Raw genomic sequence first — 27,920 nt, 5'->3', positions numbered from 1 at the left:
AGATTTGAACTTAAATGCACTAAATTCATATTCAGTACTGAACTTGACCTTGTCTATCGTTCTTTCCTATATACCATTAGCACGTAGGCTCAGGAATGAGCCTAATATATTGCAGAAATTATTATTAAGCTAGAATAGAGGGTTTTTTTTTTTAGAAAAGGTTAAGTAAGGGGGCAGCTGGGTAGCTCAGTGGATTGGGAGTCAGACCTAGAGATGGGAGGTCCTAGGTTCAAATCTAACCTCAGACACTTCCCAGCTGTGTGACCCTGGGCAAGTCACTTGACCCCCATTTCCTAGCCCTTATCACTCTTCTGCCTTGGAACCAATATACAGTATTGATTCTAAGACAGAAGGTAAGGGTTTAAAAAAAAAAAGAAAAGGTTGGGTAAGACACTGGAGTGATAGTTCTGACCTTTATCAAAGGGGGTCTTAAATATTGGCTAAGGTATTTATACACCATTATTTTACCCCTCCCCTTGTTTTTGTTTTGTTTTGTTTTTGTCAGAGGTAGCTAGGTGACATAGAAGTATATGCTAAGAAGCATGAAGACCCGAGTCCAAATCCAGCCTCAGATATTTACTTTTTGACCCTGGCCAATAAGGATAATAATAACACTTAACCAATAATAACACTTAAGCACTGTTGTCAAGATCAAATGAGATATTTTTTGTAAAGAGTTTGGTACAGTGCCTAGCACATAGTAGGTGCTATATAAAGGCTTATTTCCCTTCCTTTTCCTCTTATTGGAGTGTTTCATTCTATAATGTTGCTAAGTGATCAATACAGAATTCTTGACTATTAACTGGCTTTAATGCTTCTATTAACTGGCTTGAATTGTTCTGTGTGACATATTCAAAACTAACCAGCTGCTGCCCAATGATCAAAAAAAAACGTTTTTACCAAAAGTGTTTTGCCGTAATTTTTAAAATATTTAGGAGGATACACAGATTACTTCAAAGATGTGGCTTAATCAAAGAGCAAGAAAAGAAATTGTTTATAGGTGAAACCATTTTTCACAAAGAAAAAATCATACCACTCGGCTTTGAGTTGAAGAATCAAACTTTGCCTTTGGAGAAGAGAGCTCTAGCTGCCCATAAAATGGGTCAGTTGGCTTTCACAGGTACTGACTAACTTATTCTGAAAGATTTGTTGTCATTTTCCTTTACAGACATAGCTGACATGGTAAAATGGGTCTGAAAAATCTTTTGTTAAATGCAGTATGACATGATCTATCTTAAAATTAGTTTCATGAGACCCATGGGATAAATGATATAAGTTGTTAATTGACCACATGATATTAACAAAGGTATCATGCCTTTACAGTGAGATTTTATTATGCTTTAGTAATGATTTAGTTGTATTTGGTAATAATGTATAAGGGGTGTTCAGGGAAGATTGTTATTTATGTTGTGAGAATTTGTTGAGGCCTTTCTAGGGCCATTTTCGCCATTTTCCTACTTTGGGGTCCATCTTCTCCCACAACTCTCACCTGTGGCTCTAAGAATCGATAGCAAGCTCAGTGGCCAGAACCTGTAAAACTGTCTCTTCAGGTGGGCTAAACCAAGTTTAGGGTAACCAGGTAACCAGGAGGCTCAAACACATTGATGAGTTAAGCAGGTGAAAACTTCCCCCAGAGGAAGGGGTAGATGAGAACAGTTCATTCCAATGGCATGTGGAAAAACAGGTTATAGAGCACTTAGAGCTTCATTAGATACAGAGAAGCCAATGCATCATCTGTCCTCTTGACTCTTGTCTTGCCATTGTATTTGGATGATTCTGGAAGAGGAAGTGAGTAGGATGACTTTGTTCAACTCTGACTCAGTAAAGACATCACCCGTATCATTTTATGGTATCTCATTATTTGTATTATTTACTCCTACCTCAAAAGCCCTGTGGCCATGAACAAAGTGATAAAGTATATTAGGAGAGCATAGAAAAACTCACCTGTCTGATATATGAAAGAAGATCACAGGAAATAAAATCAAAATAATCATAAAAAATGGAATTTAAAAGAATTTGTACAAAGAAAATTAATGCAGTCAAAATTAAAAGGGAAACATGAAATGGGAGAATTTTACACCATGTTTCTCAGAAAAAGGACTCATTTCTTATTTCTCAAATATCTCAAATATCAATACATTATAAAAAATGTGAGCTATCTCCCTGTTGACTCATTAGTCATTGGTTAAAGGATATGAATAGGCAATTTTCAGAAGAAATCAAATCTATCAAGTCACATGAAAAAATGCTTTAAATCACTATTGATTATAGAAATGCAAATTAAAACAAGTCTGGAATATCACCTCACACCTACTAGACTGGCTAACATGACAGAAAAAGAAAATTAGAAAAGCTGGAGGAAATATGGAAAAATAGACACTGGTGCACAATTGGAATAGTAAAACTATTTAGAGAACAATATGGAACTTTAACCAAAGAGCTATAAAACTATGTATACCCTTTGACCCAGTGATACCACTGCTAGATCTGTATCCCAAAGAGATCAAAGAAAAGAGAAAAGGATCAATTCATACAAAAATATTTATACCAGTTCTTTTTGTGGTGGCAAAAAATTGGAAATTGAAGTGATGCTTATCAATTGGGGAATGGCTGAACAAGTTTGGTGCATGATTGTAATGGCATAATTTTATGCTGTAAGAATGGTGAATAGGATGGTTTTCTGAAAAACCTGAGAAGACTTATATGATCTGAAGCAAACTAAAGGAGCCGGAGGAACTAAAAAAAATTTTTAATGTTAAAATTTTTTTTCATGTAACTGGGAAATATTTAATGAATTTTTTTTTAATTTTAGAAGAAAAGACCACTCACAGTCTACTTTCTCTCCTCTCATTCTCTTCTTAAACCCTTACAATCTAGCTTGAGACATTATCATTTTACCAAAACTGCTATCTCCAAAGTTACCAAATATCACTAGGTTGCCAAGTCCATTGACCTTTCCTCAACTGTCATTCTCTCTGATCTGTGGCTTTGGACCCTGTTGATAATCCTCTCTTGGTTTTCAGGATACCACTCTTTCCTGGAGTTCTTCTATCTGACTGTTCCTTCTCAGCCTCCTTTGTTAGATCCTTATCTAACCATAGGTGTCCCTTAGGATTCTGGGTCTCCTTCTCTTCTCTCTATATATACTTGACTTTGTGATTTCATCAGCTTTCAAGTATTTAATTGCCATCTCTATATTGAATATTCTCGTATTTACCTATTCTGCCCCAAATTCTCTGATGACCTTTAATCTCACATCTTCAACTGCTTTTCAGTTTCATCAAACTGAATGTTCGTTAGACATCTTAAACTAAACATATCCAAAACAAGACTCGTTATCTCCCCACCTAAACTGTCCCCTCTTGCATTCCCTATAACTGTAAAGAGCAACATCACCCTCCCAGTTATTCAGGCTATCAACATAGGAGTCATTCTTGGCTCCTCACTATTTCTCACTCATCAGCCTCCAGGGCTCCATATCCAATCCGTTGCCAAGACTTATCGACTTCATCTTTGAAAAATCTTTCAACTATGTCCTTTGTCTCCTCTGACATGGCCACCACTCTAAGTGCAGACGCTCAACACATCAGGCTTAGACTAATCCTCCAGGCTACTGGTGAATCTGCCTGCCTTGAGACTCTTCCCAATCTAACCTATTCTCCATTCAGCTACTAACATGATTTTCCTAAAGCCCAGGTCCACCTATATCACCTCTCCCATTCATTAAATTCCAGCAGTTCCCTGTTGTCTTCAGGATCAAATATAAAGTCCCCTGTTTGGCAAAGGGGAAGTTCCATAACCTAGCTCCCTCCTACCTTTCCAGTCTTTTTATATCATATTCCTCAACAAATACTCTTAAACAAGCATCCTGGCTGTTCCATGAACAAGATACTCCATCTTTTAGTTCCAAGTATTTTCTCTGGCTGTCTTTCATGTATGGAATATTTTCCTTTCCTCACTTCCACCTACTGATTTACCTGGCTTCCTTTAAGTTAGTATTAACTAAAATTCCCATCTTACAGAAAGTCTTTCTTAACCCCTCTTAATTCTAGTACCTTCCCTCTGCTAATTATCTCCTCTTTACTGTGTATAGGTTTTTTTCATACATTTGTTTGCATGTTGTCTCCACCATTCTCCTTTTATGTTCTCGTTTAGGGCATTTGCTATCTCCAGGATTTAGCACAGTGTCTTGGATATTACAGGCTCTTAAATGTTTATTGATTGCATAGCCCAGAAGTGATAAGGGTCTGTAGGGTGGTGGCAGTATCATACAGGAGAAGGAGGCATATACAATAGATGTTATGAAGGTAGAAATGGCAAAATCTGGCAACAAATTGGACATGGGAGGGGACCGTGAGAAAGAATGAGAAGTCAAAAATAGCATCTAGGTTCAGAACCTGGATGACTAGGAGAATGGCATTATCCCTGGTAATAACAGGAAAATGAGAAAGTTATTGGATTTTATATGTCTATATAGTTTGAGACGTCTAATAGATCACTGGAAATCTAAGTGTGGAGATGAGAAGAGAAGTTAGGATTGAGTAAGAAGATCTACAAATTATCGGCATAAGATGATAATTGAATCCATGGAATTTGATGAGATTACAGAGATTATGGAGGGAAAAGAGAAGAGAATCCAAGAGAGAGCCTTAGGAGATACCCACAGTTAGTAGTATGACTTGGATGAAGATGCTGCAAAGAAAGTCTGATTGCAGAATAGGAATAAGAGGAAGAATTTTCCAAAATGACTATGGTATAAAAACTAAAATAACTAATTTTTAAAGGATAATCTCTGCTCTTAAAGTGCTTAGATCAAAAATTATAATAAATGAACTTTTTGTTGCTTAGTTGTTATTCAGTCATGGCCAAGTCTTTGTGCTGGAGTAGTTTGCCATTTCCTTCTCTAACTTACTTTATAGATGAGAAACTGTGGCAAACAGGGTTAAAGTGACCTGCCTAGTGTCACATAATTAGTGAGGCTGGACATGAACTCAGGAAGAAGAGTCTTTCTAGCTCTAAACTCAGTACTCTATCCACTGTGCCACCTAGTTAGCTGCCCCTAGATAAAATGCATAGACAAAGTCAAAAAGAAAAATCCAAGAGACTTGTGGAAAGGTCACTTCTAGCTGGTTGGTGATCAGGAAAGAAAGTTTCATAGGACCTCTTATTTTAAGTGATATATTTATCTTGACAGTCAATATACAAACTACTCTTCCTCCTCAAGCCCCACTATAATACCTTCCATTAAAAGTTATGGAGGCAGGGTAGCTAGGTGGTTCAATGGATAAAGAGCCAGGCCTGGAGATGGGAGATCCTGGTTTCAAAGATGATCTCAGACACTTCCTACCTATATGACCCTGGGCAAGTCACTTAGCATCAATTGCTTAGCCCTCAACACTTTTCTGCTTTGGAACCAATACATAGTATTCATTCTAAGATAAAAGGTAAGGGTTATTTAAAAAAAAAAAGTTAGTGAGGATTACAGTGCAACAGGATGATTGAGACCAGTGGTACATATTAAGGTCTTTTCTTTTTCTTTTAGTTTATATGTGTTAACCAAAAGAAATGATGTGTGCTTTAATTTTAATAACAGGAAGCTAATCTTTAAGCCTTTATGGTAATCACCAATCACCACTCCAAAAGATTATCAGAATAAATAGTTGAAAAGGTCAGCAAGCATTTCCTACAGGACTACTTTTGGATACTCATAGGATCCTCCTATTTCTTGTACTGCTTTTACATCTATTTGGACTATTCTGATTTAGGACCAAGTTTAAAAGCAGATAATTAGAGTTTAGATTCTGGAATGCCAGGATTGGATGTGACTATTGCTAGTATCTACTTAACAAACTGAAACAAATGCATAGTCTTTGATTGTAAACTTTCCTTATATTAAATACCACTCCCCATTCCTTCCAAGAATATTATATCTAGCCTAGTCTGAAGGAATAGAAACTTCCTTTACTTAGCTTCCCTTCTCACCACCACCATCTTGGAATTTCCTTCCTTCCTCCCTTTCCTTTCTTCTTATCTCACTGCTTACCAGGAACCCAACCTTATCTTATACTTTCTTTGCATCTCACTTGGTCTGAACCAAGTTGAGTTAACAAGTGAAAGGAAAAAGGTATTTAACCAGTAGCAGTCCATGTCTCTGTCTCCATTCTACTCCAACTGCTGCTCTTCTGTCTCGGGCTGGGTCTTCTCCAAAGAAGCTCAGGCTCATCTTCCTTGAATAACATCCCAAGGCAGACACACATGTATAAATCTCCTGATCAGCTTCTCCTCGTCACTATAAGAGAAAAAAAACTATGTCAACTAATCTTTGAATCTTCTTTTCATATAAAATGTGACCATATCTTATTTCAGTCCTTCGCCTACACAGAAACCAACCCCACCTTGTGCATCCCCTGCTTATCATCCTGTGAAATTCTCTTTCTCTGTGTCTCACCATACATTCACTACTAGTGGGAGGAAAAGAACTCAACATGCCTAGGGACCTTCCTCATGTCCTCTTTGCATTGTGTGGAAACTAATGGAATATGCAGGTTATCCACTGGTTATCACTGTCTTGTTTTTTCTAGTCACACATTTCTCAAATAATATCCTTTATATCATTTCTTCTGTGTCTTCATATAATGTGTTACAGTCTACTCATACCCATCATGAATTTCTACCTTGCCCTTTGGCTCAGTTTCAATTCTAATAAAACTTTAATATTCCATAGCAAGAATACTGGTGTTAAAAAGCTTATTTCAGGAGGAAGTTTAGAGTTTAAAAGTACTATGAAATTTCCCAGAGGCAGTTCATCCTGCTCCAGTTCTTTTCATCTGTAGGTCCATTTTTCACTGTCTGCCCCAAATATATATGCTGACAGATAAGCTGTACATTTTCTCCTTCCAACTACATGCTAGGCAATAAGCTGTTTTTCATCAGTTTGGTTTTTCCAGTTTGAATTGTTAAGTCAAACTCTCTCGAATGATCATCTTATTTAAGAGTCTCTACAGTATTTTGGGGTTTGATGTAATCAGCACCATGTCATCTGCTAAAAGTAGCATCTGGAGGACTTTATCATTCATCAGGAATCTCTCTTGAACCTGTATTCTGAACTAGACCTCTTCTATGACAGTATAAACAGCTTTGCTTATATTTTATGACTTCATTTATATTAGAAACCAGAAGTAAAATAAACTTGTTTCTGTTGCTCTTTTAAGAAATTTCAAATGATTTTGATATATGGAAGGGAGGTACCCTATTAGAGAAGAGCTTTTAAGGTAATGTTTTATCTTCCCCAAAAAATTCTTTTTAGCATCAGCAATTAAGCACAATGGAATCATTGTAAAGATAATTCTTAATATGGAATATTACTTGCAAAATCCTGCTCAATATGTATATAAATACTCACATAAATATTTTGTATATGTGGGTAAGTAGGCATATGGATCAGTAATCACTGATATTTTCTTGATCACATGTTTTGGGACCACACGCCAACATCTTTTTCATGTTTTCAGTAAAGTCCTTTTTATGTAATATGGAGTCAATCAGAAGAGCCTTTAATCAATATGAGTTCCTCCTAACCTCTTTGATGAAATCCCTCTTGGTCAACCCCCATTATACTCAATTATCTAGAAATCCAATTATTCAATGCCTTCAAAATGATGTTGTTTCTAGAATAGACTTCCTCTATGTATATGTTTCTTTCTTCAGAACCGTTTCTATTACCTCAAGAAGTAAACCTTGACCTGCAGTGTTGGCCTAAATACAGTGGTTCTACTATTCCTGATGGGAAGAAGCCATTATTTTAAAAAATCTTAAAAGATCTTTTTTTTTTCCCATTTTTATCAATTACTTGTGCCCCTTCCAGTTTCTTTCTACATTCCCTTAGGATGACTTCCCTTAGCTAGGTCTCTCATCAAGCTTTCTTTACCCATTTTTTCCTACTCTTTTGCTTCACTCTCTGAGAACATTGTAAATATTCTGATATATTTCTCTATAAAATTATGTATATAGGACTTGGCGAGGGGGAAAGGAGAGGAGAGGAGACAGGGATGCCAAGCATACTCTGATCAATATCCTAGAGCTTAAGAGAACAAATTTCAGAGATTTCAGAAAAAGGACTAGTGGGATCCATTGATCTGAGACTATACAACAGCAGAATAGAAGGCTTCCAAGCATGATATTGTTAATAGACAGTTGTAAATAATTCTAATGAGGAAGGAATATGCTTGTTGATTGATTAATATGGTCATACAAGGAAATAAATCACTGATAAACTTAAAATGATTAAAAACAGGGACAGAAGATATTATAATGAATAAAGATATATTGATCTGAGGATTAATTAATTAAAAGTAGTTCAATTCTGTGAAAATATTGTTTAAAAAAAAAGGTTAAGAGCTAGAATAAGATGAAGTGTGTGATAAACTGCTAAGAAAATCTAATGGACTTTTAAAGCTCAATTGACAGCAAGAGGAAAATAAAAGAAGTGAACAGAATTACTGAATGGAATGCCTAAGATCTTGGTAATGAATATAAATCTTAAATCATATTAGCTTTCAATTTTTCTAAAAGCAAAAATGATCTTCAGAATGTAAAGAATATGGTTAAAATTGAGTATACATGAAAAGATGGAAAGAAAGCATCTAGCTGCCTTAATAAATATATGTCACTAAGCCTGGAAAGATGATGAAAACATAAGGATGATTATTTACCTGATATTGTTGATTGTTTTATAATCATGGAAAATGATAAAAGAAGCTATGGGACAGGTACAGTGGGGTGGCTCAGTGGATTGAGAGCCAGGCCAAGAGACAAGATCCTGGGTTCAAACATGGCCTCAGACATTACCTAAGTGTATGATGCTGGGCAAGTGACTTAATCATCATTGACTAGTCCTTACCTCTCTTCTGCCTTGGAATAGATTACACAAAATTGACTCTAAGATGGAAGGTCAGGGTTTAAAGAAGAAGAAGAACCAATGGGACAAGATATGGTTAAATTTCCACATTTTTTAAAGGGGAATAAGAGAGATTCTTCTAAATGTAGTTTAAAGGATCCTATAGAACAGTAATTTTTGCTTCATTATCCAGAAAAATTCTAGAAAAATTTATTGTTTAAAAATTATTTTTATAATAAGTATCATATTTATTATATATGTTCTTGTTTGATCACCACAACTCTGGAATATAGGTAATAACAGGTAGTATTATATCCCTCTTTTACAAATAAAAAAGTCAGGCTCAGAGAGTTTAAGTAATTGCTCATTATTAAACTCACTAGAATATAGGAAATACTACTAAAAACACACTTTTTGACTATTTAGGAAGGAAAACAATGATCAGTATAAGTCTGGCCTAAAAACAAGTAAGACTAACCTCAATTACTTTTTTGACAGGGTTACTAAACAGAATCAATGAAATGCTATAGATAGAGTATTCCATGGATTTCAGGAAATCATTTGAAATAGATTTTTCACAATATTTTTCTAAAAGATAAAGAGAGATGAAGTAACACCTATTACATGGGTTCAATATTGGTTGATCACTCAAATGTAAAGGAGCTTGATTAGGATTGATGTGGAATTCGATTTCTAGCCCTCTAATAACCAACTTTCTAATCTGCTTGAAGTCATTGGTTAAGAGAGTATAATGGAATGCTGTTTTTGTTGTAAGAAATAATGAAAGAAATGGATTCAGAGAAAAAGTATAAAGCTATATGAATTGATGACACCAAATGAAGTGAACAAAACCAGGAAAATAATTTATACAAAGACAACAATATAGTAAATAGAAACAACTTTGAAAGAATTTGAAAGAATCAGTGTATGATTGCAGAGGATTAGTAATGATACATACTACCTACCTCTTGATAGAGTGGCAAAGGACTAGGAGTGCAGAATGAGCCATATGTTTGTTTGCTTGCTTGTTTGGAATGTGTTTTGTTTGATTACATATGTTTGTGACAGGGGGTTGCTTTTATTTCATTCTCAATCTTTGGGGAATGGCTAGAATGGGAGGAAGAGAAGGCAGATCTTTGCTGATTTTTAAAAATAGCAAAATATAACTAAAATTATAATTATGAAATAAAATCGCGCCTCCCAAACTTCCAGTTGCTCTTCATTCTAGTGCATTCCTTCCATCGACTATTTCTGACTTATCCTGTATATTGCCTGTTGGTACATAATCACTTACTTGTTTTCTTCCCCTTTGGACTATGCTCCCTGGAAGCAGGAACTGTTCATTAACTCTCTTTGAATCCCAGGGCTTCGCAGAGTGCCTAGCTTACGGTAAATAGCTCTTAATAAATGTTTGTTGTTATTATTCATTCTTTATATTCAAAGAGGACCAAAGGCATTGTGATGTTGGGGTCAAAATACTATACATTCAACTGTGGCTAATCAGTCCAATAAGGGTTCCAAAGGCTCTACTGCAGTTTGGGCAACAATAGCCCTTCTAAACATTTGGGATGAATATGACTCTAAATTTGTGCATCTCACATTTCTTTAGAGCTACTGCAGTTCTGCTTTGCTCTTAGAGGACAGTATCTTCTTTAATGTGGGCATGCCAAGCTGGGTTGCCCTGTGAGACATCTCCCATGTCTCGTAATTGATGCGAAAGTTCCTCAGAGAGACCTTGAGAGTATCCTTATATCACTGACTTCTTCTGACCTTCACATGAGCATTTGCCTTGTGGGAACTCTGAGTAAAATAGTCTTTTAGGTAAACAAATGTTTTGCATTCGGGTTATATGGCCAACCCATCTGAGTTGTACTCTAGTAGAGTTTGAATGCTTGGCAGTTTAGCTTGGTCTTTGATACTGATCTTGCCAGGTGATCTTCAGAATCTTCCTAAGACAAATCAAATAGACGCAATTCAATTTTCTGGCATGGTACTGGTAGACTGTTGAGTTTTCATGGGCTTTCATTTGTGAATGATGAGGTCAGCAGAAGCACTCTGTAGACCTTTACTTTGGTAATACCTCTTCTTTCCCACACTTTTCTTTCAGTCTCCCAAATGCTGAGCTAGCTCTGGCAATGTGGGTGTAGCTTTTAATAAAAGCTTATTAACTGCTAATAAATCCATTCTGCTTAAAGAAGTTTTATGGATTTTGTAAGAAAAAAATATTATTTTAAAAAATAAATCTTTTGTTTTTATATCACCTTCAATTGCCAATATAGCCTTCTACTTTCTCCAGGCAGAGAACTCTTGCTGATACACAACATATTTCAGAGAAATAGCATTGTATTAGGATGGGCCATACCAAGATCAATAGGGCAATCATCTGGCTTTGCTGCTTGGTTGCTTGGTGAAAAGGGCTCTTTGGCTCTCAGGGTTGAAAGGTAAATACAATTCCTAAATCTCCCTAGCAAGGCCACAGCTTGATAAGTCCCAAATCCATCCAGCCCACACAGACATTATTTCTCATAAAGGAAGCACTAACTCAAAGCCTCCCATAGCTATAAGAAGTCTCTCCTTCAGCTTATGAAACAATTTATTCAAGAAATGTACTGCAAAAGGAGGTTCTTTGGGGAGGAGGGGATGTGTGAGGAAAACTTCAAAGGGGGAAGCTAAAGTTTCTTGACCTGAAGAAACCTGAAAGATTATGTGGGCTGGCACTTAGGTGGAGCATATGTTGCTCATGCCTACTTTTTTGTATACCTTCCCCAGGCAGCGAATCTCAGCATTCATTCACTTTCTCTGCTTTGCTCTCTAGCATAGGAAATTGCCAGGTAATAATAGCCCTCCTAGAGAAAGCATTCCATCACAGTCAGTGTGGGAGGCAGCATTAATTGTAGAGAGAACAGCATGGGGAAAAAACATGTAGCTAAGAAGCCAAAACTATGAATGGTTATACTTTACAGAGGATCATAGGAATAAAGGGTCATGAATTTCAAACTAGAAGGGACCTTAAATGCAATGCTCAATGCCCTCTTTTTACAAATGAGGAAACTGAGGCCCAAAGAGGATAAGTGATTTTTCCAAATGAAAGTGACTAAGAAGAATGAAATATCCAAGTGAAATATCCAAGATAGAACTAGAATGTAAATCTGGGTCTTCTGACTCCAATTTCATGGCCTTTCCACGGCCTCATTGCTAGACTTGGCCTTCCCCATTGAATTCATTTCTGTTTCATTTTTAATTCAACAAATATTTATTCAGAGCCTAACAGATGCAGTGTATTCTCTTTCTTGAGGGAATTAATATGATAGGTTCATATGTATACAAGTAACTACAACTCAAAATAGAATCATATATTTAGATCTGGAAGAGGTTTTAAAGGCCATCAAGTCAAACCACCTCATTTTATAAATAAGGAAACTAAGACCCAAGGGGTTCTAGAAACTTGCCCGACCAGGGTCATATGGTATGTGTTTGCAGAGGGCTTTAAATGCAGGTCTTCCTGACTCCAAGCCTAACCCTGTACTGGGAAGGAGGGAACGCCTCTGGCCAGAAGGCTCAGAAAAAAACTTCAAGGAGAAGTGGGCACTATAAAAATGTTAGTTATTATTATTATATTATTAACCAGAGTAGTGGAATGGGACAGAAAGACAATTTCGCAGTTGAGTAACTCAGCAATTCCATGGTTTTACACATTATTTTATACTATGCTTTCCCTTCATTTCCTGCTCTTGTCCCAACTGGATTAAGAGAGGAAATGATTTATAATCTCTTGCCCAGAGAGTAAAAGAGCCTGGGTCCATATTCCCACAGGATTAAGAATTAGGTTTGGGATAGTGAGAGAGTAAGTGAAGAAAGAGAATCTTGTTTGGCAGCGGCCAGTGGGCAAAGCAGTTTCTGACTTCTGAACTTTGACCCTGCCAAAAAGTTCATTTCCATAGGCATAGCAAAACACAAAAATAATTCTCAATGAAATTGCCAATTTCCAAGTTATAGCCTTTAACTACATGCTTCTTTTAAAACCATCCTGCTTGCTTATGTTTTCTTCTGGACTTTTTCTGTTTTCTTCCAAATATTTGTAAAAAATGTTTTAATGGCCCTGGACATAATTAATGTGTAAATTACAAAAGAAGATTGTATATATGTATGCTTTTCAGTAGGAGCAAGGGATATGGAGGGGAGGGGAGGAAACAAACATTAAACACCTACTGTGTGCCAGGCTCTATGCAAAGCATTTTACTGATTTTCTCTCATTTGACCCTCATAACAACCCTGAGATGTAGATGCTTTATTCCCATTTTACAGTGGAGACAGGCAGATAAAGGTTAAGTGCCCTGCCCAGGTTCACATAGCTAGTGTCTGAAACTGGATTTGATCTCACTGTGCCACCTAACTGCCCTAAGAAGAGGGACCAATGATAATAATTTTGAGGGCAAAAAGGTTGAAAGGGGCAATGAATCTTTTTTTTATGCATAAAAAAGAATAAAGGAATTTCAGAGGGAGATGTGGACAAGAAGGCAGCATTAAAAACTAACTGTTGGATTGCTATTCATGATAGCAATTCAGTTTTATATGTAAGGCTCTTTTTTCTGGGGGGGGTTGCATACTGAAATGGTCAAGTTAATTGGTATTTGAAAGTTTAGAGTAACAAAAAATAAAAATTATTTTCATCATATTAAACTAGTGAAGCTGACAAGAACCATCTAAAAAAGTGGATTTGTGAATGGTTGAATGGCCATATTCAAACATTCGTGGTTCAGTGTCAACTTGGAATGACTCTGGTGTACTCCAAGCCTTATACTACTTGATATTTTTAACACTGACTTGAGTAAACACATAGATATATTCATCAAATACAGTCACTGAGTGCCTGAGATTCTAAGTATTATTATATTTAGGGAGACATAGTGGCCAGGTTATGAAGGAGGAAGGCAACGTCTGTTGACAGTAGCCCTCTCTCCAAAAAAAATTTTTTTAATTTAAACCCTTACCTTCCGTCTTGGAATCAATACTGTGTATTGGCTCCAAGGCAGAAGAGCGCTAAGGGCTAGGCAATGGGGGTCAAGTGACTTGCCCAGGGTCACACAGCTGGGAAGTGTCTGAGGTCAGATTTGAACCTAGAACCTCCCGTCTCTAGGCTTGGCTCTCAATCCACTGCCCCCCCCCCCAAATTTAAGGCTGCCTAAAAGTAAAATACAAAGACAGCCTATATAAAAGCAGGGAGAGGTTCATCCAGTGGCCATCCCACCAACTCATGCTTTTCTGCCTTGGTGTTTTTGATAAATTTTTTAATTTTCTCTACCTGAGTTTTGTCTATGTAGTGGAGACAAAGGCACAAAAATAGAATTTTCCTTTTAACACTCCGGGAAGAGCCAGTCAGGAAATTTGGGGGCGGGAGGCACTTTACCATTAAATATCACTGAGAGCAAGCCAACTCAAGCCAGTACTCAGTCATTAACTGATTGCAAGCCATAACAGGACCCCCAACTCTGGCAGTTAGTTAGCCGTTAATTAGAATGGAGAATTTTAACTCAAACAAACTCAGGAAGGAGGAGGAGAAATAAATCCTGAACCGAAACAGACACTTTCTCATTTGTGCCTGAAGATTTGGGATGGAGAACATGGAAAAGAGCAATCAGTATTAGTGTCTAGATTGTTATTAAGCCAGTGGTCCACCATTCAAGGGGAATGCCCTGTTCTGCCCAAAGGGAATGCGATCTGAGAGCTGCTACAAAATGACTGTGCCTAGGAAGGCTGAGGGGATGAAATTGCGAAAGTAAAGTCTGCTCCCTAGCAGGTTTTAATGGAATTAAGGAGAGAACCTCTGCAGGTGGCCTTGACCCCGGAGCTGGAGGAGGGAATGCCTCCACAGCTCTGTCTTGGTGCCATACAGCTGACTGAGAGATGCACCGGAAGTGTCGAGTACACTTGAAGATAATGGGCCCTACCAAAGGACCTGGCATCCCTAACGGTACGGCTGTACTGGGTCTCTTTATTCACGGACGCTAGCATTGCTTGTTGGACCTGCTACCTATTCTGTAAGCTGTTTCTCACTGCAGCTTGGACCGATGCCACTGTGAGGACTGGGGTCCTTGTGATACGGGCTTGTTGCTCATGCTTTGCCCACTGTGTTCCTGGAGAGGCCTTGCCTCTAACTCCTCATGGAAGGAAACTGTGATAAAAGGCGGAAAGGAGGAGTGAGTGCCCTATCATTTGAACACCCACAGAGAGACTATATTGAACTACCAAAGTCTAATGGACGGAGTTCACAACTTCCTTCTGTCTTAGATCAATACGAAGGGGGGGAAGAAGAACTGATACTAAATATTGATTATTTAATAAATTTTGATTATTTTATTATAGATAATATTGTTATATAATATTCATTTATTTTTATATATTATATTATTATTGAATATTTATTAGTAGTAAGGGCTAGGCAAGAAGGGTTAAGTAACTTTAGTTCAGGGTCACACATCTAGGAACTGTCTGAGGTCCGGTTTGAACCCTGATCTTCCCAGCTCTAGGCCTGGTGCTCTATCCACTGTGCTACCCAGCTACCCCTAGTAGTGTATAGCTTTTCATTGACTAAAGGATCTCTTTGTGTATTTTCTCATATGTGTCTTCATAGGAACTGTATGCTATTTATATTTACAGTGCCTCCCTTGGTGCAAAGAACTGATCCATGAGGATATAGAACTGACTAACTGTGGTGCACCAGGAGGATGGTTAGCACCAAGGGGTGGGTAGAATATTGACATTTATACTGATTCAGCCCTATTGATCCCATTGTTTCCAGTTCACATTTCTTCAGGATATTTATTAATCACTCTCTTGGGTGAGATGTCCACTGGTTCTCAGCTTATACTTTGATTCCATCTTCTACCTGAGCCAAGATGTAATCATATGTGCTTTCATCCCATTCCCCTTACCTCTACTCTTATTTAGTTATGATGCAGCAAAAGAAAGGAACTGAGACAAAATGGCCCTTTGGACATAAGTACCTATCAGGATTGTTTTGTTTTTATTAAAAAAGTTGTCTTTAAAAGCTATCTCTGGTTTGATTTCTGATTTGGTCCAAGAGGCCATCCCACCAACACAGAGTTTTCTGTCTTTGTGTTTTTAATAAATTCCTTTTTTAATTAAAAAATAAAGATATAAGCAGGGAAAGTTAGCTCTCAGGCTCATGTTGCTATGAGTCTAATCAAAACAATTATCTCTAAAGGCTGTTTGTGTTCAAAAAGAAAGCAGGAAAGTCAGATTTAAATAATAATAATAATAGAGGAATATTAATTGTTCATGGGTGGGCAGAACCAATTAATAGATATCTCTATCTTAATTAATCTATTCAATGCCATCCCAATTAACCTACCAAAAATTATTTTATTCAGCTAGAAAAAGTAATAACAAAATTCATTAGGAAGAACAAAAGATCAAGAATATAAAAGGAATTAATTTTTTTAATGTAAAGAAAAGAGCTCTAGGAGTACCAGATTTTAAACTGTATTATAACGTAATAATTATCAAAACTATTTTGTACTAAGAAAAAGAAAAATGGATAATTGGAACAGAGTAGATGTAATACACAATATATATTATAAATACACATGTATGTGTAATCCTATAATGATTATAGTAAACTTATGCTTGATAATTGTAAAGATTTTTGACAGTTATAAAGATGAAGGATAAAGACTCACTACTTAGTAAAATTTCTTGTAAAAACTGGAAAGCAGTCTGACAGAAACTAGGTATAGACCAGTGTTATACACCATTTACCAAGACAATATCAAAATGGATACATGACCTAGATGTAAAAGGAAATATCCCAAGTAAATTAGAAGAATATATTAACTATCAGATTTATCAATAAAAGAAGACCTTATGAATAAACAAGAGAGAAAGAGCATTATAAGATGAATAAGATCATTTTTACTATATTAAATTTAAAAAGTTTTGTACAAATAAAACCACTGTGGCCAAAATTAGAAGGAAAGCAGATAATTGAGGGAAAAAATTTATGGACAGTTATTTGGATATAAATGTATCAAGTACATAGAGAAAACTTGGTCAGATTTATAAGAACATGAGTCATTCCCCAATTAATAAATGGTTAAATAATATAAAGTCAGTTTTTTTTAAAAAACCCTCACCTTTCATCTTAAATTCAATACTAAATATTCTAAGGCCAACTCCCACATTTACATGCAATAGAAATTAGGATATTGGCTGGTAAGGGCTAGGTAATTGGGATTAAATGACTTGCCCAGAGTCAAACAGCTAGAAAGTGTCTAAGGTCATATTTGAACCCAGGACCTCTTGTTATAGGTGTGACTCTCAATCCCACTTAGTCAACTAATTGCCTCAAACAGTTTGGGGATAAAGAAATTAAAGTTATAAACAGTCATGTGAAAAAATGCTCTAAATCTTTATTGATTAGAGAAATGCAAGTGAAAACAACTTTGAGTTACCATCTCACACCTATCGTATTGGCTAAAATGACAAGGGAAAAACAATAAAAGTTAAAAAGAAAATGAAAAAGGGAAAATAACGGGTGTTGGAGGAGATGTGGAAAAGTGGGGACATCAATACAGCTTTCCTAAGTCCTAGATTGGCTAGGAAGGAGATGTAAAAATTTGCTTCTCTACCCAGCCTTTTTGCCTTGAATGAAGCTCAGGTGAGATACCTGTAAGGTATTCACAAGGCAGGGTTGGACTTTGGCAAAATTGCAAATTTGAAGCTAGTTTTGTTTATCATTGTTTTACCTTTCCTACCTCAGTTTTCCCCAACTTCTTGTGGGTCCAGTGCCTTCTTGGTCTCCCCATATATTTACATTCTTAGAATCAATACTAAGATTTGGTTCCAAGGGTGAAAAGCAATAAGGGCTAGGAAACTGGGGTCAAGTATTTTGCCCAGAGTCACACAGCTAGGAAGTGTCTGAGGTCAAATTTAAACCCAGGATCTCCCATCTCCAGGCCAAGTGCTGTATCCACCGAGCCATCTATTTGCTCTGGAAATAATACATTGTTGGTAGAACTGTGAACTGATCTACCCATTTTGGAGAGCAATCTTGAATTATGCCTAGAGTTTTAAAACTGTATACCAGGAATCAAGATGGTAGCTTAGTAGCAGCAAAAGCTGAAACTACTCTGACAATCCTTCCAAACCAATCTTTAGAAAGTGCCTCAAAATGACAGAAGTCAAAAACCAACAGCAAAAAGGACTGAGGATGCTCTCCTGCTGAACAAAACTTGAAAGGTAGGCAGAGAGAGTAGATTTGCACAGGATAAGGGGAAATCAGAACCAAGCTGCACATAGAGGAATGCTGGCCAACCACTCCCCACCTACTGCACCAGATTCCAAAACTTGGCAGAGACTATTTTCAGGATCATAGGATGCAGGATATACAAACAAAGGAGCACCTAAAACCCACTCCTTGAAGTCCCAGGCTCTGGCACCAGCTGACAGTGAGGCTTGGAAGTCCATCGTGCTAGGCCCTTTCAAACCTGCTCTGCTGCAATGAAAACCTAGACCCAGGGGAAAATAGCTCACAGTGCCAAATCCTGCAGGCCAGCAGCAGCAGAGGAGACAGAAGCAGCAAGTAGCTTTCAGAATTCCCAGTCCACAGACAAAAAAAAAATGGCTTCAGAAATGAGCAAACAGCAAAAGAAACACTTAACACTTGAAAATTTCTATGAGGACAAAGAGCAAATCACAGAACCAACAGGAGATGGTAAGATCCAAGCAACCATGTACAAAACTTGAAAGAAAAAAAAAGGAAATTGTCTCAAGCTCTGGCAGAACTCACAAGGAAATTCAACAGGTGGAAGGAAAATGGGGAAAAGAAATGAAAGTAATGCAAAAAGAAAATAACAGTTTTAAAAGTAAAATTGGTCAACTGGAAAAAGAGACACAAAAATCCAATGAAGAAAAGAATGTCATAAAAACTAGAATGGACCAAATGGAGGATCAAAAGGTCATGGAAGAAATTCAGTCTTTAAAAATTAGAATGGAACAAATAGAAGTTAATGACTTCACAAAGCATTAAGAAATAATAAAACAAAATTTAAGAATGAATTAAGAAAGAATTAAGAAGAAAATGTGAAATATCTCATTGAAAAAACAACTGGCCTGGAAAATATATCCAGGAGAGACTTTAAGAATTATTGGACTGGGGGCAGCTGGGTAGCTCAGTGGATTGAGGACCAGGCCTAGAGATGGGAGGTCCTAGGTTCAAATCTGACCTCAGCCACTTCCTGGCTGTGTGACCCTGGGCAAGTCACTTGACCCCCATTGCCTAGCCCTTACCACTCTTCTGCCTTGGAGCCAATACACAGTATTGACTCCAAGGCGGAAGGTAAGGGTTTAAAAAAAAAAAAAGAATTATTGGACTACCTAAAAGTGATAACCAAAAAAAAAAAGGCCTACACATGATATTATAAGAAATTATCAAATAAAACCACCCTGATATTCTTGAACAAGAGGATAAAATAGAAATTGAAAGAATCCACAGATTACCTCCTGCAATAAATTCCCAAATGAGTACTGCCAGGAATACTATAGCCAAGTTAAAGAGCTCTTTGGTCAAGAAGAAAATACTTTAAATACCCAGAAAGAAACAATTGAAATATCATGGAATCCAATTCAGGATTACACAGAATAATAAAGAGAATAAATTTAAGGGCTCAATAAGGTCATATTGTTTATATTCCTATATGGAAAGATGATATCTGTAACTCTTAAAAATTGTTATAATTATGATAGTAGTTAGAAGTATACATAGACAGAGAGCATGGTAGTAAGCTATTTAGAATGATATGTAAAAAAAAAAGGGTGAAAAAGAGAAATGTACTAAGAGAAATGAGAAGATAGAAGTAAAATGAGGTAAATTATATCACATAAAGAGGCACAAGGAGGTGAGGAATACTATTACAGTGGAAGAGAGGATGAGGGTAGTGACAGGTAATACTGAAACCTTAATCTCATCAGAATTAGCTCAGAGAGGACAGAACAGCCAGATTCATTGGAATATAGAATCCTATCTTACTCTAAAGAGATATAAGAGAATAAGAAATGGGATGATAGGGAGGGAGTAATATCAGGGAAAGAGAAGTTGTGGGGGAAGGTGATTAAAGACCCTATAGAGAAGTAGGAGGGAAATAAGAAGGGTGATGGTGGGAAGGAGAGTAATACAAGAGAGGGAGAAGGGGGAGGGAGGTGTGATTAAAAGTAAAACACTTAAAAGGAGAAATGGCAGGATTCAAAAAGGAAATCAATATGGAAGAGAATATGTAGCTGGTAATCATAACTGTGAATGTAAATGAGATGAACTCACCCATAAAATGGAAGTAGATAGTAGAGTGTTTTAAAAAAATGGAATTCAACCATATGTTGTTTACAAGAAACACATTTGAGGCAGGTAGACACAGAGTAAAGTTGAGGCAGGAGTAGATTCTACTGGGCTTCAACTGAAGCAAAAAAAAAAAAGGCAGGAGCAGCAATCAGGATCTCAGACAAAGCTAAAGCAAAAATATATCTGATTAAAAGAGATAAAGAAGGTAATTACACCTAAAAGGTAGGATAGACAATGAAGAAATATCAGTACTAACACATTTGCACCAAATGGTAGAGCATCCAGATTTTTTTAAAGTAGAAATTAAAGGAGCTTAAGGAGGAAATAGTAAAACTATACCTTAACCTTCCCCTATCAGAACTAGATTAATCTAACCAAAATATAAGAATATAAGATTTAAATTAATGTCCAATACTTCAAGTATTATTTTTATAAAGTTTATTATCTGACAAAATATAACCACGTGACTAAGTTTTTCTACCTGCTCAAAAATCCCTGCTCTACCAAAGTTGCAACAGGAAGGAAAGAGAGCAAGAGGCAGGGCTACGCACAATTTATATCCTGTCTATGTCAGCACATAATGACAGGAAGTGAGTATGGTGCTGGGAATCATAGTTTTGCTGGGGATCATAGTTTTTAGGGTAACAGATTCTAATTGCACAAGAAAGAAGTAAAAGAAGTGAATGAAATTTAAGAAAAGTTAGATTTAAAAGATGTCTGGAGAAAACTGAATAGGCATAAAAAGGAACAAACTTTCTTTTCAGCAGTACATGGTACATATAAAAAGACTGGCTATATACTAGGGCATTAAAAACTTCACAACCAAATGCAGAAAAGCAGAAATAATACATCCAACTTTTTCAGATCAAAAAGCAATAAAAATTATAAATAAGAGTTCATGGAAAGACAAATTAAAAATTAATTGGAAAATAAATAATTTAATTCTTCAAAATGAGTGGGTCAAAGAACAAATCATAGCAACAACCACTGATATCACTGAAAAGAATAACAATGAGGCGGCAACATATCAAAATTTATGGGATATAGCCAAAGCAGTACACAGGGAAAATTTCATAGCCCTGAATGCTTATATCAATAAAATGGAGGAAAAGCAGATTAATGAACTGGGCATGCAACTTGAAAAAAAAATCTAGAAAAAGGACAAATTAAAAATTCCCATTGGAATAAATTAGAAATCCAAAATTAAAGGAGAAAATAATAAAATTGAAAGCAAAAGAACTATTGAACTAATAAATAAAACTAGGAGCTGGTTCAATGGAGAAAAAAATAAAACAGGGTATTGGTTAATTTGATTAAAAAGAGAAAGAAGATAATCAAATTATCAAAAATGAAAAGGGTTATTTCATCCCTAATGAAGAGGAAATTAAAGCAATTATTAGAGGCTACTTTGTTAAATTATATGAAAATAAATCTGATAATCTAAGTGAAATGGTTAAATATTTATAAAAATATAAGTAAAAATGTCACATAAAATATTTACAAAAATATGAATGAATAATAAAGAATAAACAAATTAAATAAATTATCAAAAGAGGAAATAGAATACTTAAATAATCCCATCTCTGAAAAAGAAACTGAACAAGTCATCAAAGAACTCCCTAAGAAAAAATCCCCAGGGCCATATGAATTCACAAGTGAATTCTATAAAACATTTAAAGAACAACTAATCCCAATACTATACAAACCATCTGACAAAATAAGCAAAGAAGTCTTATCAAATTCTTTTTGATACACAAATATGGTACTGATTCCAAAGCTAGGAAGACCAAAAACAGAGAAAGAAAACTATGATATCTTAATGAACATAGATGCAAAAATGTTAAATAAAATGCTAGCAAAGAGATTACAGCAATATACACAGGGCTTATGCACTATGACCAAGTGGGTTTTATACCAGGAATGGAAGAATGGTTTAATATTAGGAAAACTATCAGCATAATTGACCACATCAATAATCAAACTAACAGAAATCACATGATTATCAACATACAGAAAAGGCCTTTGACAAAATACACCTTTTTCTATTTGAAAATACTAGAAAGCACAAGAATAAAAGGACCTTTCCTTAAAATTATAAGTAGTATTTATTTAAAACCATCAATAAGTATCATCTGCAATGATGATAAGTTAGAAGCCTTCCCAGTAAGATCAGTAATGAAGCAAGGATGCCCATTATAAATACTATATTTAATATTGTTATTAGAAATACTAGTTTTAGCAATTAGAGAAGAAAAAGAAATTGAAGGAATTAAAGTAGGCAATGAGGAAACTAAATTATTGCTCTTTGCTGATCATATGATGGTATAATTAAAGAATCCTAGAAAATCAACTAAAAATTATTTGCAATAATTAATAACTTTAGCAAAGTTGCAGGACACAAAATAAACCTACATAAATCATTAGCATTTCAATATATTTCCAACAAAACTCAGCAACAAAACTTATACAGAGAAATTCCATTTAAAATCTCTCTAGACAATATGAAATATTTAGGGATATATTTGCCAAGACAAACACAGGAATTATATGAACACAGTTACAAAAAACTTATCACACAAATAAAATTAGATCTAAACAACTGGAAAAACATTAATTGCTCATGGGTAGGCCACACTAATCTAATAAAAATTACAATCCTATCTAAATTAATTTACTTATTCAGTGCCATACCAATCAAACCACCCAAAAACTATTTTATAGAACTAGAAAAAAATGACAAAACTAACTAGAAGAATAAAAGGTCAAGAATACGAAGGGAACTAATGAAAAAAATGTGATTGAAGGTGACCTAGTAGTACCAGAGTTTAAACTGTACTATAAAACAGCAATCATCAAAAAAATATGGTACAGGCTAAGAAATAGAAAGGTGAATCAATGGAATAGACTAGGGGTAAACGTCCTCAGCAATCTAGTGTTTGATAAACCCAAAGATCCCAACTTTGGGGACAAGAACTCACTATTTAACAAAAACTTCTGGGAAAATTGGAAAACAGTATGGCAAAAATTAGGTTTAGAGCAATTTCTCACACCCTATACCAAGATAAGGTCAAAATGGGTACATGATTTAAACATAAAGAGCGATGTTGTAAGTAAATTAGGGGAATGTAGAATAGTTTACCTGTTAGATCTATGGAGAAGGGAAGAATTTATGACCAAACAAGAGATGGAGAACATTACAAGATATAAAATGAATAATTTTTATTATATTAAATTTAAAAGGTTTTGTACAAACAAAACCAATGCAACCAAGAGTAGAAGGGAAGCAATAAATTGGGGGGGAAATTTTTTAACAAATGTCTCCAATAAACATCTCATTTCTCAAACAATATAAAGAACCAAGTCAAATGTATAAGAATCCAAGTCATTCCCCAATTGACAAATGGTCAAAAGATATGAAAAGGCAGTTTTCAGATGAAGAAACCAAAGCTATGAATTATCATATGAAAAAATGTTCCAAATCCCTTGATTAGAAGAATGCAAATTAAAATAACTCTGAGGTACCACCTTATACCTATCAGATGGGCCTATTTGACAGTAAAGAAAAATAATAAATCATGGAGGGAATGTGGCAAAATTGGGACACTAATGCATTGCTGGTGAAGTTGTGAATCAATCCAACCTCCAGAGAAAGAACTGTTGGAATAGAAATGCAGATGAACACATATGATTTATCACTTGTTTACTTGGGCATATGATTTAGGGGTTTGGTTTTATAAGATTATTCACTTAAAAATGAATAATATGGAAATGTGTTTTGCGTATAACCCATGTATAACCCAGAAAAAAAATTTAATAAAAAAAGCAATATCACTATTAGGTCTATTTCCGAAAGTGTTCGAAAATATTTATAGGAGTTCTTTGTGATAACAAAGAACTGGAAACTGAGGGGATACACATCAACTGGGGAATAGTTATGCAAGTTGTGGTATTTGCTTAGAATGAAATACTACTGTGCTATAAGAAATAATGAGCAGGTTGATCTTAGAAAAACATAGGAAGCCTTGGATGAAATAATGCAGAATAAAATGAGCAGAAGCAAGAGAACATTGTATACAGGTCCAACAATATTTTTTTGAAGAATAACTATGAATGATTAGGTTATTCTGAGTAATATGAATATTCAACTAAACAACAAAGGACCTGTGAAAGAAAATGCTAACCATCTCCAAAGAAAGAATGGATAAATAAAAGTATGCATTATATGGGGTTTGGGGCATGTATGTGTGTATGTGTTGTGTATGTGAGTATGAGTGAAATGGTGGCTTTCTCTCATGTGGAGTAGAGAGAAAGGGTGGGAGACAGTTTGGAACTTAAAATGTAACAAAAAATATAATTTAGTTTTTCTAACAAAAAAGAAAGCAAGAGACTAGCTCATGGTAAGACAGAAATGTGATGATCTTGGTGACCTTTTTTTTTAACCCCTTACCTTCTGTCTTAGTATCAGTACTGCATCTTGGTTCCAAGGCAGAAGAGTGGTAAGGGCTAGACAACTGGGATTAAGGGAGTTGCCCAGGGTCATATAGCTAGGAAGTATCTGAAGCCAGATTTGAACTGAAGACTTCTTAGCTCCAGGCCTGGCTCTCTATCCACTGAGCCACCTAGGTGCCTCTAAATTGTGTCCCAATTTGATAATTAAGTTTTGGTAAATTTTAAGATTATTTTTTTCCTTTTTTTAAGAAAAAAGTACTGTTTTAAGAAAACACACTTTCCACCAAAGTATTTTACGAGAAAAGAATGAAGCAAAATTGCCCACTAACATGATATTGATTAATGGTACATTTCATTTTGCACTTTTGTAGTTTATCAATTGTTAACAGAAAGGAAGGCTATGTGTTTTCACTGTGATAAAATGGTATCACCTTTGTCTTTTGTGTTTGGCTTTAGTTATTGCCTCTTGTTCTACTTTCCCACCCTGTATCACTTCATGTAAGTCTTCATATGCAGCCTTCCTTATGGCACAGTCCTAATCTATTCCATTAGGTTCAATTGCCTTTTTCAGCCATTCCCAAATTTGGAGAAAGGTAAACTGAAGAAAGTTTCCAGTGCTACTAAACTTATTGAGAGTCATCTCTTCAACAACTCTACTTCTAAAAGAATTAGCCAACCTCTAAAGCACTTTTCTGTTTCATTTTGGAGCACAGGACCATTGGGGATAGAAGGAAATTGAGGCCATAAGACGGTGGAAGAACTTGTTCAGTAAATAACTACTTAATATGCAAAAAAAAAAAGAAAGACAATTGTTTTTGTTTTTGTTTTTCAGGAGGACAATTATCGGCAAAATGGGTAACTGACTACATGAGTGACGTAGCTTTACTCCTATGTGATGAACATGCTTCTCCTACAGTCATGGTTATGCTAATGGAGTGCATGTGCAGTTGGTGCTACCTAAACCCTATGGGGCAAAAGAAAGCCAGACTCATAAACATGATTCCCATTCTTATGCATTTGCTGGAAGAGGAAAATATCAGGAACATTCCAAAGGAGCCCACAATTATTATTAAGTTCTGGGCTTGCTATCTTCTCTGTATCATTTCTTGCAACAATGCATTGTGCATTCAGCAACTTAGGGAATATACAAACATGAAGTCCATTCTACAGTTACTGGCAAAATTGAATTGGCAGGGGTGGCCTGATAATTATGCTCAAGTCTTGTTCTACCTGATGGGATTCCAAAAGGCTACTTAAAGGAAACAAGTCAGCAAAGTGCAGTTCTCCATTTAGGGCTCTTATTCTTGTCTTGCATTTTACTGGTGATAAAGAGCAGTAATAAAAATGGTTATATTATTCTTTGATGGTTTCTTTACTTATAGAGTTGCTTATAATTGTCGATGGTTTCACAACTGCTATAATGGCCAGACAACTGGAAAAAAAAAATGTGTTTATATGTACACACAACTTGTATATAGGTATTTGTTAATACAATATGCACATGTATATAGATGATCCACACATATGTAACCACTAGGTGGCATTGCTACTAATCTGATTCAATTTACAAAAAGGTCAGAAATTCACCCTATTTGTCAAGTAGTCTGTCTCAATACAGAAAGAGCTCTAGGGACACAGGCTCTTAGAAGAAGGGGGGAGGGGGACACTTATTAATCACCTACTATTTGCCAGACACTGTGCTGAGCATTTTACAAGCATTCTCTCATTTGATCCTCACAACAATGGCAAAGTATTTATTCCTGTTTTACAGATGAGAAAACTGAGGCACACAGAGGCTAAATGACTTGCTATTGGTCATATACTTTGTAAGTGTCTGAATCTAAATTCAAATTCAAGTTTTTGTAATTCCAGGTCCAGTACTTTATCCATTTAGCTGTCTCAGTGGGCAACTATCAAGTTCTATCTTCCCAGTGGCTATATTTATCTACTGATTGTATTGTTTATATTTACATAATGAAATAGCTACAAGCCCCAACCTCCCAGAAACCACATCTTCTCCCTGAGTCTTCTATGTATCTCTGAGCCCGAGGCATGTATCCTCATATTTGTACAAATACAAATAGGTAGTCATCCTTTAACTATGTACATGGTTATTACTTTATGCAAAATCTCAACAAAAATGGAACAAAAAGCTCTACTATATAACCATCCAACCCAATCTTTTCCAAAGTTCTGGTAACCTCTGAACAAGCGTTTACTAGGTGCTTCCTTTGTGTCAGCCACTGTGACAAAGGCAAAAGTTAAAGAAAAGAAAAGAATGCTCCTTTCTCTGCCAGAATTTATATTCTAATGGGAGAGAGAATGTGTGCTTAACAGAAGACAGAATGGAAACAACATTCAGAGTAGATGGAACTTACGCAGGTATGCTACAAACTCAAGAATCTGACCATGGGTCCTGATGTCTGGACTCACCCTTAGCTAGTACCACAACAGCAGGTGTATTGGATACAGAAATCAACAAAACCTTCCCAGTTTGGGAATTAGCAAACCTTTCCAATGCTGGAGTTAGCAGACTTTCTTCATGCTGGTACCAGCACTCTAAACTCAGCTCCAATCTGGAATTTGTTCTTATTAGCACCTGAAGCTACTGCTCTTCTTCTATTTAGTATCCAGCCACTGGCAGCGACAAGCAGCTTCCTACTATGGTTAACCTTGGTTTATGGAATGACTAAGTGGTCTCACAGGCAGACTTTGGGAAAGGTCTACAAAGTCTCCTACCATTCTGCTCATTGTATAAATGGAGATTTTGAACGCTAAACTTCATTCCCCAGAAGTCCTTGGCATTTCCCAGAATTCCCTATAATCTCTCCTGCGTCTCCATGATGGCAAGATCACTTTTTTGGTATTTAACTGGCAGTAACACCTCCCACGCTCTCTCTCTTCTTGCATGATGTAGCATCAGCAGTGATGGTGTAAAGGAGGGGATGGCTAAAATTGCTAACCAGTCATGGGCACATGGTTTTTATTTTGTATCCTCTTTATTCCTTGATTTCTAATGATCCTTAATAAAGCTCATAAAATATAATAATTTTATTATTAGAGATATAAATTTAATTTGTACATTATTCACATATCTTTTTTTTAACCCTTACCTTCCATCTTAGAATCAATATTGGGTATCTATTCCAAGGCAGAAGAGCAGTGAGGACTAGGCAAAGGGAGTTAAATGACTTGCCTAGGGTCACAGTTAGGGAAGCCAGA

At 36.0% G+C, this 27,920-nt stretch overlaps 1 protein-coding gene and 1 long non-coding RNA gene across 2 annotated transcripts in view; one reads left to right on the top strand and one right to left on the bottom strand.

Annotated features, from left to right (window-relative positions):
* LOC107651827 (uncharacterized) overlaps positions 1-6,289 on the bottom strand; it is a 39,763-nt gene extending 33,474 nt beyond the window's left edge. The window contains exon 1 of the long non-coding RNA XR_001628940.2: positions 6,134-6,289. This is a non-coding gene — a long non-coding RNA (uncharacterized LOC107651827). The remainder of the gene's footprint in view (positions 1-6,133) is intronic.
* On the top strand, positions 783-26,056 carry ARMH2 (armadillo like helical domain containing 2). Its single transcript, XM_007487855.3, has 2 exons — positions 783-1,120; positions 25,531-26,056. The coding sequence occupies exons 1-2, from the start codon at positions 877-879 to the stop codon at positions 25,953-25,955; spliced, it is 669 nt and encodes a 222-aa protein (XP_007487917.1). The 5' UTR covers positions 783-876; the 3' UTR covers positions 25,956-26,056.
* Positions 26,057-27,920: the final 1,864 nt, after the last annotated feature.

The sequence above is a fragment of the Monodelphis domestica genome, chromosome 3 (genome assembly GCF_027887165.1).
Source record: "Monodelphis domestica isolate mMonDom1 chromosome 3, mMonDom1.pri, whole genome shotgun sequence".
Taxonomy (NCBI): Eukaryota; Metazoa; Chordata; class Mammalia; order Didelphimorphia; family Didelphidae; genus Monodelphis; species Monodelphis domestica.
Note: the sequence above shows the minus strand (reverse complement) of the source record. Positions and strands in the feature narration are given on the sequence as shown.

Bases quoted from the DNA above. Each gene is read 5' to 3' on its own strand.
- ARMH2 (XM_007487855.3), top strand. From the start codon at position 877: ATGATCAAAAAAAAACGTTTTTACCAAAAGTGTTTTGCCGTAATTTTT. The intron at 1,121-25,530 runs GTACTGACTAAC...TTTGTTTTTCAG, and splicing joins GGGTCAGTTGGCTTTCACAG to GAGGACAATTATCGGCAAAA.